Source organism: Poecilia latipinna, unplaced genomic scaffold, assembly GCF_001443285.1.
Source record: "Poecilia latipinna isolate Pla-1442-1.1 unplaced genomic scaffold, P_latipinna-1.0 Scaffold1456, whole genome shotgun sequence".
Lineage (NCBI taxonomy): Eukaryota > Metazoa > Chordata > Actinopteri > Cyprinodontiformes > Poeciliidae > Poecilia > Poecilia latipinna.
The window spans coordinates 33,150-47,698 of record NW_015114072.1 but is presented as its reverse complement, the minus strand read 5'-3'; the positions used below and the strand labels follow the sequence as shown (position 1 = coordinate 47,698).

At 38.3% G+C, this 14,549-nt stretch overlaps 1 protein-coding gene across 8 annotated transcripts in view; it reads left to right on the top strand.

Annotated features, from left to right (window-relative positions):
- exoc6 (exocyst complex component 6) overlaps positions 1-5,470 on the top strand; it is a 29,285-nt gene extending 23,815 nt beyond the window's left edge. For 4 of the 8 annotated variants that reach the window (XM_015057362.1, XM_015057359.1, XM_015057365.1 and 1 more), the window contains 3 exons: positions 554-627; positions 2,147-2,259; positions 3,623-4,572. In XM_015057362.1, coding sequence (XP_014912848.1) covers positions 554-627; positions 2,147-2,259; positions 3,623-3,749 — 314 coding nt within the window. In that variant the 3' untranslated portion in view covers positions 3,750-4,572. Of the gene's footprint in view, positions 1-553; positions 628-2,146; positions 2,260-2,641; positions 2,654-3,622 lie in introns of all 8 variants that reach the window. The other 4 variants (XM_015057358.1, XM_015057360.1, XM_015057361.1 and 1 more) reach the window with 2 other exon arrangements.
- Positions 5,471-14,549: the final 9,079 nt, after the last annotated feature.

Genomic DNA, 14,549 nt, shown 5'->3' with positions numbered 1-14,549 from the left:
CTGATGTCTCCTCTGATTGGCTGATAGAGACTGAGCTCCAGCACCATGACTGAATTCTGAATGTATCTCATGTTAATGTTTACATTAATTGCTGCCTTGGTTGTTAATTACTTATTGCATGAACAAACTTATTTATGTGTGATTTTAATTAAATTTCTTATTTGATGTAAAAAGTGCAATTTAAAAATGTGTTTTTTCAACATTATTTTTCACAACTAATGTCACAGCTAATATTTTAAAATGTCTGTAGTTTTAACATACAGTGCTGTGCTTATGTGTTGATATGGATTGAAAGCTGAGTGTATAGTATAGTTGTCCAACTCTGTATTTGATCAGATGTAGAAATATGATAACGTATTATAGTTATATTTTTGTATCATACTGATGAGATTTTTTTAGAAAAAAAAATCATTTCTTTGCATTACACGGTCTGTTGACACTGGCTAAAAACATTTTAATTATTTATCCCATTTCTCTGGAAAAAAAAAAGTCAAAAGTCCCCAGAAATTAACATAAAATTGTTAATATCAAGCTGTGTTTGTGTTTCTTCCAGTGTTTGCCAGTTCAGAGCCAGTGCCCGGCTTTCAAGGTGACACACTCCAACTAGCCTTCATCGATTTACGACAGGTGAACAGTCAGACTGCCTGGCCTTTTAACCACAAGTGTAGCCCGGCTGTTATCACTAGGCCTGGGCAGAGACCCGGTTCTGAGTAGAAAGCCTCTCTGTCTCACTTGTAAAAGTCTGGTTTGCTTCTAGACTCACAATTCTGTTAGAAATGAACATGCATCAGTTTTACAGCATTAATTCATGAAGAGTGATTGAGATGAAGTGAGGGACTTAAAACAAGCTGCATGTGTAACTCCTCAAACATTCTCCCAGCTCAAAGTGAGGACTGGGCCAAACCTCTCTCAGAAACTGATAGGGACCTAAATAACAGAAATAAATAAATAATCATGTTATTTCTAATGTAGAAACAAATAATAGTTGCAAAAATCGTTCTTTGTTATGAGTGTAAATAATTTTTATACTTCTAGGTTTCCATTGGTGTGTATGGAATATCACTAATTTCTCCTAAATGCTCAATAAACTAGGCTGAGTTTTCATAAGTGTTAGGACGAGTAGTATCCTATTAAATGTAATGATCTTCATTAATCTAAACTGGAATTATCTTTCAGGTGTTACAACAGCTTCTTATCTAACGATTTAGTGCTAAAAGGTTCTTTGAGTTCCTAATTCCTGCTCTGAGCTCAGTGCTGAACTCCAGGTGAGAAGAATGGGCTTTTGCTGAGCCTCTCTAAGTGTCGACCTCTCAGCCAGATGAATAACGCTATTATCACTAAGCTGCTCTGTCACTGCTCTTTCAGCAAGACCCACACATCCAGCTGTTTCACCCTGTGACGTTACCATACATTGTTAAGGGGTGGGGGTTGGTCGTCTCCATCAGATTAACCTCAGGTCAGTGGGGAGAGCAGAAGATCATGTAGATTTATATACCAACATCACATAACCTGATCCTCTGAACCAAATCACAGTTCAACAGACCTTCATCCCACCAAGGCTGGGTGGTTCTCAAGGCAACCATTAGGGTTTCTATCAGTCACAAAATGATCCAGTTTTTTCCTACCAGCAAACAAATAGTCAGAAATATCAGAAACAATATCAGAATTGTCTGTGAAAGAAATGAAAGTTGTAAAATTCTGGTCATTCTTTTTAGAGAGTTCAGAGGTTGATTGAAGATATCAATTACAGCTCCACTCAGATCACCATCAGGCTAACTATCCAGGACCTCCTGCTTACTTGACGTGACTCCGTTCACGCAACATGTATCACCTGCATGTCGGCTTAACACAGATTAGTCCCTAATCTGCAGAAAAACCTTGCAAAACACAGAAACCTGCATTATAAGACTACTAGGCTATCAAAAAATAATGCAATCAAATACTAATTTGGCCATTTAATGCCAGTGTCATGTCTCCAAAATTCCATTTTTGGATTTTATCTACAAAATAAGAATTACACATGCAGTTAATGGACACTAAAATGTCAGAGAAAGATGTTTTCATAAAGGGCTTTATGAAAATCATCATAAACATAATAAATCTCTGGCTGCTGTTATAAACCTGAAGCTGTGTTTTCTCTCCGCAGCTCCTGGACCTGTTCATGGTATGGGATTGGTCCACTTACCTGGCCGACTATGGTCAGCCAAACTCAAAGTACCTGAGAGTGAACCCAGCCACTGCGCTGGCTTTGCTTGAGAAGTAAGTGCCTCTGACCACCAGACACTGCTGGGGTTAAAAATAATTCACCAGGTTTTTTACACCCTCAGTTGCTGTGAAACCAATAATCATTGTGGAAGTGGAACCTGGTTGTTCTTGTGGAAACAAATGAAGGAGTTTGCTCTCTCTACCTAAAAGCTTCTTCTCAACAGTTAATATCAGTTCTTTTGGAATCCAAACCCTGACTCTGGAAATAGCTAAAATATGAACTAATTTATTAGATTTTAGTTGTTTCTACTGAAGCTATGGATGGATGGAGATGGTGACTTTTGGCTTTCTGTGAGTGTCTCGGTTCCATAGCCTCATTTCTTTTCCACTAAAGCTTGTCGTTTTCTGTTGTTTTTTTCTCCTGCTGCTGTTGCAGAGTCTACAGGGGGTAGGTCCACCATATTCACTTTCCCTTTTTTACATTCATGCATTTGCTGTGTGTCATCTGGACAGCTATGGTAACAAATATAATTACTTGTTATAAGCCAAGTTAATGGGAGTATGTTGTTATTAAATAAAAGGAGTCCCAGGATTGAACCTTGGGGTACGCCACATGTGACTTCTGCCTGCTACAATGAACAGTCACCTGTTGACATAAAGAAGTCCCTGTTGGATCTGACATTAAGTTCAGTTAAGGTCAGATCCAAACCGGCTCAGAGCGTCCAACTCAGCTTCCAGTTGCTTTACCATCAGGGTCAAATGCTGCACTAATAGTGCATCATATCTGTCACACAGGCAATGATTAGCGGCCTCAGTGTGAAATTAACACATTCACCCAATTAAATATGAAATCACAGCAGCAGATGTTTACCTCTGTTTCCTTCATCTTCTGACAAATATCTCTGTTTATGACAAAAACCTAATACATCACTGTCAGTACAAGAAATAATTGACCTAAGTTAAGCTTATTTGTGTGGATAGAATGTTTCTATTGTTTATCATTATCAGGGAAAAATAGTGTGAATGCAGAATTGTTATTTGTTGACAAAATGTTATCTTTGTTACGGAATAATGGGTTTTATTTTGAAAGCAGTTTTTGTTTTTGTGGAGGTCTGCAGTGACGGATCTGTGGCTAAAAACGTAGAGAAACTAAAGTCATGATTGTTGTCACTTTCATTGTTATCACTGTAATATCCAGAACCATATTAGGATCTAACGGAAATCTAAACGACCCATCTCTTCCTGTTAGCTAAACATGGTGAACTCTGACCAAACACAGTTGATTAAATGGCTGCATCAGGAACCTGAACACTTGTTTAAGTGTGCCAGTGACAGTCAGACATTTTTACACACTAACAGATGATGTCAGGTCTGACTCTTCTGGACCAGATTCACAGACTCCTGTTTCTGCTTTCAGAATGAAAGACACCAACAAGAAGAACAACATCTTCTCTCAGTTCAGGAAGAACGACAGAGACAAGCAGAAACTGATCGAGACTGTGGTCAAACAACTGAGGAGTCTCGTCAATGGCATGTCCTCCTAGAATAACGCATACATGTTATTTGTATGTGCAATAACCAGATAAGATGAGTGAAACATGCATGCATTCACATGCACACATAAAAAAAACCCACCCCGAACAATATTGGTTTAATTCACCACAGAGCAATCCTATGCAGAGGATCATATTCAACATACAAACAGCTGAGTTCACATACTTACTGGTCGCATGGTCATAGACATCAGCCGAAGGCTCAGCATTACACTGTATGTAAAAAGCCTACAGGGAACCCCCTGCCAGCAAACATGACATCATTTCCTGTCTCTGACTTCAAACCTGTCAGAGGATTTCTGCTAAGTTCTGCACACACTCCAAACCATTTACTGAAGCCTCAGAGGCCTGCAGAGAAATGATCTGTCAGAGGCTCCTTGGAGATAAACTGTTTTGTACATTTTTTTAAACTGGAATGACTGGAGAAGTAAACTGAGACTAGGAAGTACAGGAAGTGACAAAGTATTGAGATAACCGGCTCAAAGGTCCAAACATACAAACACTCATCAAGAACATCAAGTTTTGGCACCTGGTTTTTCTTTAATTGATGTATATTTTCCTGCACTTTATTCTGAAGAATAACAGATCTTGTTAATCTGAGATGATGACGTAATTTACTGATCCACAGATACATTTCAGATTCCTAAAAGTAATAACCGTGTGAAGGCAACATTTCAGTCTTAGTTACATCTAATCCTGTTTATGTCTCATTATTAATTAATGAAATAAGGAGAGATTCATTTCAACAACTGAGATAAATCCATTTACTCACACACAAGAAATAGATATGTGTGTGTATGTGTGTGTACATGTATCAGAAATGTAAACTGAATAATTTATTATTGATCTTTTTGAAGTTTGAGTTATTTATATTATTTTTATTATTCAGGATGCTGTATATGTGTGTGTGTGTGGGTGGGTGCTTTGTGTGAGAGTACAGATCAGAAATTTAAGAGCAAATCAACTTATCCAAATACTGTTGATATGGTTTATGTGGCAACAATGAATTATGCTGAAGTTCTATTCATGAAGTGAAAAGTCAAAATGTGAATGATGATGTCCCAGGAGACTGATGTTCATATAAAACCTGTTTAGTTCTCCACTTCATGGTGGCTTTTTGTTGTTGTTTTTTTCTGCCTTGTCATATTAGATACTTCTGTCAGATTTATGGTACACCTATTTTGTCTCAATCTGTTTTTTACTCAGAAATGTAGCTTTTTATTTGCATCCATTTTTTCCACCCTGTGTGCAAATGGAGTTAAAACATAGAGCACAATTCTCTCTCTTCACTTTATTACAGATTCTGGATCAACTGAAGTTCCACATGCATAAATATTAAAGTGAATCTTTGAATACAGCCTTTACTTGTGATGTGATTTTGGAGGCACATTTCTGCTATGAAACTCAGAATTGATTTTTCTTGAACTTTTTTATTTGCTCCTGTTTTTTTCTCTGAGGAACTGGACTTCCCACACAGGACGTCCTCCCACTCCATCAGTGGGACAGATGCTTCCACTGTGGAGTTAAGAGTCGATCTTTCCCAACGGACATCGATGACTTGAAATCTATTGCAGTAAATGTTAACTAAACATCTGCAACTTGTACCGATACCATTAAATTATAATGTTTAATGGTAGGGAAACACATTCAACATGCTTTTCCCCACAAAACTCAATCAACAAGCTCCTTGTTAATAAAAATGTTCCATCTCACTATCAGGCCTTTTTCTAACCTCAAAATCTGTTTTTACTCAGTCAAGTCCAGTGGAGACGCTGGGGAATGATGATGACTGTAACACTCCTGATCCCAAGAGTGGGAACAGGCTTTAAGAGAAATGCGCCAAGTCCAGAAAACAGCAGGTGGATTTTATTCCTAGCTAGTTCTAGTCAGAGTAACAAGTTGGGGCTTCAGCTGCTGCCCATCACCTGTAGTCAACCAGAAACATGCAGGATCACAGGGCCACACACAGTCAGTTACTTAAATAACAAATCTTTGTTATAACACAGCAAAACACAAAGTTCAATCTGCATGTGACTGAATTATTTTGCCCTCTGGTCTCAGACTGGAGCCAGATGTAAACCTGGACACTTTTTCAAAGAAGAGCCGATTGGAAAAGAGAATTTCAGAACTACATGAATTCATCCTGTCAGTTTTGGCTTCTTGTTTTTACTAAATGCCAGATAGAAATTTTATGCAACTTTAAGAGACACATTACAGCAGCTGAATTAGGTCATCCATGCATTATAGAAATAAACCATTATTAATAAAAAACATTTCTAGATTGTGCAAAAATGCTGCTGTGGAACAGAGTCAGACTACATAGCAACAGCAGTCAACATTCACATGCAGTCTGACTATGAAGCTAATGAAGCTAATTAATATTAATTTATGTGAATGAAGTGAAACATCAGGTGGGCAGAATGAGTGTGGAGGCCTGCTGATCATTTACATCTTAATGCCAGGAGGAGATACCTGAGTCCAGAGCAGCCAAACTGCTCACATAATGTTGGCTACATACTAAAAACCTATTTGTGAAGTTTGTTTAAAAAAAAAAGGCTGCAATCAACTCATATAAACACAGGTCTAACTCATTACAAACCTAAATTCAGCATTTTTATTCTTTTTCTTTTGTTCCTCAGGGTGAAATTCAGCTTTAGAATGTCAGATTCCACCAAGAAGAGCAATAATGTAATGGTTTATTATATCACAGTCTGCAGGTTAACACTTTACATTTGTACATAAACTTTGATGGGAATGTTTTAAAATGAGGCTTTTTGTTTTGTTTTTTTATGTCCGTTGCTTCAAGCTGGTTGTCGTTTTTTCTTCCTTATTTTTATGGCTTGTAAATCCCTCTGTATATATTCCTCTTTTTGTAAAGAAAAGATTTCAGCAGCATCTCTGCTGCTGACAACATGAAGGTGGACTCTGTGATGTGTCTCTGAAGTGAATTCATATTCAATAAGAGCCCCAGCTGCTGGTTACAGTGTGGAGAGCTTAGTGTTTTGTAGTTACATACTTAAGTATGAAACATTCAACATGTTGTAATACTGAATCAGATCAAATTAACATTATACAATGTTTCAGATCATTAAACAGACAGATATTATCAGAGTAAACCCAAAAGTTTGTTTTCAGATGGTTTCACTGAGGGGAAAAAGCAGGGCAGCACCGATTTCTGTTTTCTGGCCGATCGCCGATCTTTAAAAAGCCTGACTTGCTGATTCTGATGTTGGCCAATACCAATGTTTTGCCTGAAATGTTGCCAAATATTGCAAGAAAGTTACTGAGTTGGCAACAGTGGACAACTCAGACATGACCAGGTGAGTCTGTCAGTCAGACTCTCACAGCAGAGCAAAACATGACTGTGGCTGATTCTTAGACCTTTGCTGAGGAAGATAAGCTCATTTGATAAGATCGGCTTCACATGCAAGTCCGACCAATCACAGATCTCCCAAAACTAAGGAAATTGGTGCCGATATATCAGTGCACCCTAGAAATAAGCGATCCAAACCAGCCTGGCCCTATGGGAAATAAGGATCGTCCCCTTATAAAATCATTAACTAAATGATTAACTACATTTTTCTGTGTTGAAAAGCAATAACTGTTTAAAAGTCAGAGTTATATTAGCTTGTGGGAGAAATTCATTAAAATCTCAGGTTGGAAATGTGGTTTTAATAAGTTAAAGGAATCCAAGGTGAGCTAGAGATCACTTCTGTCAGGAGTGGCACATCAAGTCTGGACTGGGAGCGAGAAGCAGCCCTTCATACGAATGATACACAACATACCAGAGAATATAATGTACACATTGTGTTGTTTCAAAAATTAAAATAAAGAGCAGCATCCTACATGGAAGAAAGTAACCATTTTAAAAAATGTATACTTTCTTTCATAACTCCATCTTATCATCTTATTTCTCTCTCACACACACAGTATATTTTTCTATATTCACAAGGACTTTGCATTGACTTCCATTCATTTTTGCAGCCTAACTCTAAGCTAAACTCACATCTTCATCCTAAATTAACCCCAACAGAAAACAGCACGGCGCCTTATGGGGCCTGAAGGTCCCATAAGGAGCAGTCACAACATTGCATTTTAGGAAAAATGGACTTTACAATGTGTCAAATACAAGGCCAGACACACACTTAGTGACTTTGACTAATAACGGGAGATACATGGAGATGCATGTTAAAAATGTCCTGTCCAGCCACAGTGAAGTGGTTCACAGATAGTCCAGTGTTCCAACCAGGTTACTACAACTTTTTATTTTGTTCATTCCAATATAAAGGGAAAAAGTACAACAGAAATATCACATTATTTTGGGAAAAAGGCTATGAGCGATAAAAGGTTATATTTGTCTGATTTCTGTATATCACATAAAGCAAGTATGGCATTTAGCTACCATTTCAAAACAACATCATTCATTAGGAGTATACTTAGACTAAGTATGGCTACTTGTCATAGTTATTTGAGCATAATTTAGACACTGATATTGAAATATTAGTTATCTGTTGTAGAACCACACAGTTCTTTCAAAGAGAAGTTTAAATGATAAATTCATGTTAATTTGCTGAAATGTGAGCAAATCTTTCTTTGGAGTTCTAACTGGAACCTACCAACCAGCACAGTGTAGTTACTATCTGTTGTTGATTAGTTGCTTGGAGACAGAGCTGTAAAAAGTAAATCCTAAACACACATTTTATTTTGTGTCTTCTCCATGTGGAGCAAGAATCTCTGAAAATGTATTTATTATTCATATTTTTTAAATTTCCCATATGTCTTTTTTTTCAAGTTTTGAATCATTTTCACAGCTTGCAGAAGTGAACACTGAATAATGACAGTAAGTATTGAACTTTATGTTGGGTTCCTTCTCATACGTAAAGTGGGAGCCTGTATTTAACAGTATAAACTGATCTGCTTACAGCAGACTGAACTCAGGAAGAACAGTTGAGTTCAGTTTGTTAGTTCTAATTTTAGTGGCCTGACCTTTTCTAGCACTGACACAAACAAAGGTGCACAGACGGTGCCTCATCTATAACCAGCACTGGTCACACAGTGGACACAGAACCGCAGCCTCCCCCGTCTTTCACACACACTTACACAAACACAGAAGCGTTGCTTGTTATGGGAAGGCTTTCTGCCATCTTGTATCTCACCCTTGGAGCCAGGTTCTGTCTCACCACACACACGCTAACTGGGAAACGGCATGTGAACTTTGCCCTGGGTCAGTGTCTGAATGCGAAGATCCCTGTCGCCACAGATGTAATGAGGCGAGAGACATTCGCAGAGCTCCATTATCACTGGACAGCAGTCGCCTCCAGTGACATACACTTTCACACACATACACACACACACGCACCCAAACACACACACACACAGAGAATTCATACTTCTGAGGTTTGCTGTGAACTTTCACCTCTACTGTCCTGCTACAGATTGTTATCTACACACAATCATATTCCATCAGTTAGAATATTGTGATGAGGCTTGAAAGGTATGTTTCAAATTTAGCCTGAAGGCTGGTATTAATCATTAAGCTCAAATTTCTGTATTAAAATGATTTTTATTGTTCTGATGTAAAATCCTAATCTACAAAATCATGTTTTCATCAGCTGTAGGCAGACAGCATCAGAATCAGGCTCCATCAGGCTTGAAAACATCAGTTTGTATTTAAATCAGCTCCGTTGTGTTTTACTAAGTGATGGAGGGACTGATGGAGGTAAATGAACTTTTCAATCAAGAATAATTCAACAATATCAAAGTTTGTGTGTACTTCAACAGAAGCCACCAGTCAGCTGATTTCAGAAGGTTCATCAAGAATTTGTTTTATGAAAGAAGTTTGGAAAAAAACATATTTCTTTCTTTCCATATTTGTCGTAAAAAGTTTGGATTGAAATCACGCATGCCTTGTTTGTCCTTTTACAACACACAGAGCAGAGTCACAAACTTGCATTCCATCCATTGCAGACTGATCATCAGGATTTGGATTAAAAGTTCAGTTTATTATTCCAACTGATAAAAAGACAAAGGAAATTCAGCAGATTACTTTGCAACAATCCCTCCCCCTCCTGCTGAACATGCATGTAGCGACAGTGGAAAGGAAAACTCCCCTTTAACAGGAAGAAACGTCCAGAAGAATTTGATTTTGGTTTTTTTTGTGAAAATGCTACATGCACTCTAAATAACCTGAGCACCATCTGAAGTGACCCACTGAGGATTTGAGAAGACTGAGCAAACAAAAAAATAAAAAGTAAATTTTAAACAACCAAGAAAGTAGCAGAGTGAGAAAGAGTAGTGGGTTTGTCCTGCTATAGGCTGTAACCTCTCACTATCACAAAGGAACAGCCCCTTAAACCAGAATATATAAAAAGAAACCACGAGACTCAATAAGGTGCTGCTTAAAATTACACTAAATATTTTTGTAACGAGGAAAAAAAGTTGAGTCTCTGGGGCAACACAACAATCTTCACATTTTCCATTCACATGAAACAGTAGTTTGTTCGTAGAGTGACATTTGCTGCAGGTTGGCTCCTCCCATCACAAAAACACAGCAAGAATTGCCCTCAATGTGTAAGAACACACTCACTGTGATCCTACACAGTGAATGGCAAGATGGAATAAAGGTGTGACTATCACCAAGTGCTGTGTCTGTGAATAGTGCCTGGTCAGTGGTGGGACCAGGGTCTGCCTGCTGCATTGTTGCAATAGCTGTTAAAGCCGTTTATTGCCTTGTTAAAGTGTTTGATCTCTATAGTAAAATACAGGCAGCAAACACGTCCAACCACCCACCTCCTCCTGCTGCTCTGCAGTAACACAGGAAGCTCAAGCTGCTGGTCATCATCGTGAGACTGACTCACGATGATGACCATCTGCGGACATTTGAGGTTTTCCTCTGATCATTGAGATGTTATGATAAACATATTAAACATCTTAAACTTGAAACTGACCCCCAGTCAGATGCATCACTTTCACCACTAGGGCTGAAATAATGAATCAGATTAATTTGTAATTAATTGATTATTGTTATAATCATCAACTAGTTTAGTAATTGATTAATCATTAAAGCTGCAGTATGTAACTTCTATAAAAAATATTTTTTCACGTTTGTTGAAACTGTCATCATGTTCAGATAATCTGAGAGAAAAGTTGAGTTCCTCTTCTTTCTCCCAATGCTAACTAGAGACAACCAACCAGAGGCAGGAGGAGGGTCTTAGCGCTGTCAATCACTTCTTCATATGGAGCTGCTCTCTCGCCGTCTTCCTCTCTATGCCTCAGCTGGCACAGCCTGTCATGAATGCTCAGACTAGTTAGCGTAGCTACCAATGATGGCAGATAAATGGTAATAGTAAGTTGTTTCTCCCGCAGTAGCACATTTAGCAGCAAGTACATGAGATTGATCAACAGCGCTAAGACCCCCCTCCTGGCTCTGATTGGTTGTTTCTGGTCAGAACAGTGCATTCTTCAGACGGTACCAGCAGCTCTGGGAGGAGGTGGATCTTTTCACAGATTATAGCAAACTGTCAAGACAAGGTGACAGTTTACATGTAAAATTATTTTTTTTAATAAAAGTTACATACTGCACCTTTGATTGTATTAAAGTATTCAGCCTCAAAAAATGCTATTTGCTGAATTGACCCTTTTGTACTTAATTACTACTATTCAGAGTAGTAATTAACATATTTACACCTCTGTCTGTAAATATGTTTTAGCCAAAACTTCTCAAGTGGCATGCTTTTAGCTTTACCAGGTTCCGATTTACTAAGGAATGCTGTGGTATTGCTTTTTACACACAAAAAAAAGTTTATTTCTTAATTAAAAATGAATTAAATTATTTGTTTATTTGCATTCCTTAATGCATTTCTGATGTTGTATAAAAAAGCACTGCCTGATTAAATGACAAATCTGTAGAATGTGTCCAACATTATGCATGGATTACATGGATTAATTATTAATGCATAAAACTGATCATGTTGGGCTGATAAAAGTATTTAGTGAGTGCTTGAATCAACATTTGAACATGATGTAGCTACTGTCAGGTCGTCTCTCTCTCGTTCTTCCACATTGGCAAGGTGGAACATGGCCGCAACCAGCTGCCCAGTTCTCTCTCCCTGTTTGATGAACAGTGAACTTGGTTGCACAGAAGAGTTCATCGAGATGTCAGGGTCACCAGTGGGTCAGCCAGCGTGCGAGCTGGGGGTGGAGTGATATAAACATGCACAAATGGACAGTGGCCGTTTGACACTAGTGCTGACTGAGCAGTGTGCTCCTGTGTGTGTGTTTGTGTGTTTTATTTTGCTGCATGTTTTGGCCATAAGGTTAGGTGTGTCCAGAGATAGCAAACACATTGATAACAAATGTCTATGCAAACTTATCAAGTATTAAGAGCAGCAGCTGGTAGAGAGCTGCACCATTTTTCACATTTTAGAGGATCAGTTGTGTTCAATTGTTTGGTGAGAACTCAAATGATTAGTATCTAATCATTTGATTAGTATGTAATCTAATTATGATTAGATGATTAGTATCTAATCATTTGACCAATATTAAAAAAAAAAACATCTACATACTTTATGTCTGTCCTGGATACTTTTTAGAAGTCTAAAAAATGAGGGACGTGAAGGCTGTGGAGAGGAACACTTTCATAAACTTGATTTGTCTAACTTTTCATAGACTGAGCAAAAATTCTGATTCATTTTTTAAAATGTCACACAATGTTGTCATTCTCTGTGCAAGTAAAATGATTTATTGCCAATCCCAAACTCTTAAGTCTTAATTCTTCCTTCACTCAAACTATTACCAAAACAAAAATTCAAACAAGTACAGATTTGTACAGTGTTGTCACAGCTCAACAAGTCGGCTCAGAACAGGAACAAACGTGTTGCATTTATGTTTTTATTCAGTAGTTAGAAATGCACAGGAGGATGAGGAGACTTTACTGAAGTGACGTAAAATACTAAATGAAGCTGATTTCTTCAGCTTTATTTTTGTTGCACAAAAATACTGTTCCACGGAACAATGTTTTTGTAGAAATTTATGTCAGATTAATAAAAATTTATATACACATATTAATATACATTTAATATAAATATGAATTTGTATTTGATGTATAAATGTATCTATTTACATTTATAAATTCATCCATTCTTTATCTTATGCCCTTATTCCTAAAGGGATCATGAAAGGTGTTGGTGCCTACCTCCAGAGGTCAACGGGCGAGAGGTGGGGTCACCCTGGACAGGTCATCCTGGACAGGTCACCAGTCCATCACAGGGCAACACAGAGGACAAACAACCATGCACACACACACTCACACACCTAAGGAGAATATAGATAGACCATTTAACCTGACAGTCATGTTTTTGGACTGTGGGAGGAAGCCGGAGTACCCGGAGAGAACCTAGCATGCACAGGGAGAACATGCTAACTCCATGCAGAAAGACCCCGGGCTGGGAATCGAACCCAGAACCTTCTTACTGCAAGGCAACAGTGCTACCAACTGTGACAACTGTGCAGCCCTATTAATAAATTAAATTAATACAAATTTAATATAAATGTATCCCCCGGAGGAGCTGGAACAAGTGGCTGGGGAGAGGGAAGTCTGTGCCTCCCTTCTTAAGCTGCTACCCCAGTGATCCGACCCCGGATAAGTGGAAGAAAATAGATGGATGGATGGATGATTTTATTAAGTCAAAAAAATCTGTTGTTCTAGGTGCTTTAGTTAGTGCTTGGATGAGTCTCTGATGAGCTCTTGGAGTCATGTTGGTGGACCAGACACTCCTGGGAAGGTTTTCCACTGATCCACATTCATCAACACCATTTCTCTCTGTGATTTTCTGCTGTTCCAAATGACTCCAGACTGATACATGTCACTGACATAGTTTTTCACATAAGGGCCATACATAAACTACATTTCCGTTTACTCAGGTTATCTTTGCAATACAACAAAAAATGTTTGATGATCAAAGATGTAGAAGTTTAGCAACAACAAAAAAAGCAAAAACAAGAAATCTTTTTTAGAGCAATGTTGACTTTTAGCAGGTTTTAGAGAATTCTGGGCTCAACATTACTTGTGTGGATATGGGCATCCCCTCCGCCTGTCGGTGTTGACCCAAGTTTGAACTCACAGAGATACCATTTTTATAACACACACACACACACAAACAGAGAGAGAGAAAGAGAAACAGAGAGAGAACGAGCAGTTTAACGTCTCCTTCCACATTTCAATGACGTTCAGTTTGATAGAGGTACAGAGTCAAGTAGAGGACAGCGGTTCTTTCCAGTGACACACTATCATTTCCCTATTCATTCATGAGAACTTGCTTGATAATCTGTGGGTCAATGTCTCAGTAAGATACAAAGATAGCTCAGCCTGCACTCTGAAAAAAGCTTCCAAAAAAACCCACAAAGACTAATTATTTACAAATGCAGTCTGAGTCACAGAGACCCTGTTGAGAGGGATTAGAGCCTCATTTTCATTTGGTAAGAAGCTTGTGAATGTGCTTCTTAACACCTTTCTGCTCCTGAATGTTGTTCAGCCTGCAGGCATGACCGTTGGTCCTACAAGTGGCTCTTCAGCTAAGGTAATGAGTTTGTAAACTAGCTGCTTTCACGGCCAACAAAAGAGACGCGCTTCCATTGTCACAAGGAATATTTCTCAGTGAAATCCACCGCGGAATGTCCTGCGTGCATTAGGATTAAAAATGTGGCCCTTGAAACAAACGATATCAGCCAATACAGACTGTAGGCGGGGCCGAGCCACTGCCACAATTAAAGATGAACTTTGAGTGAACTAAT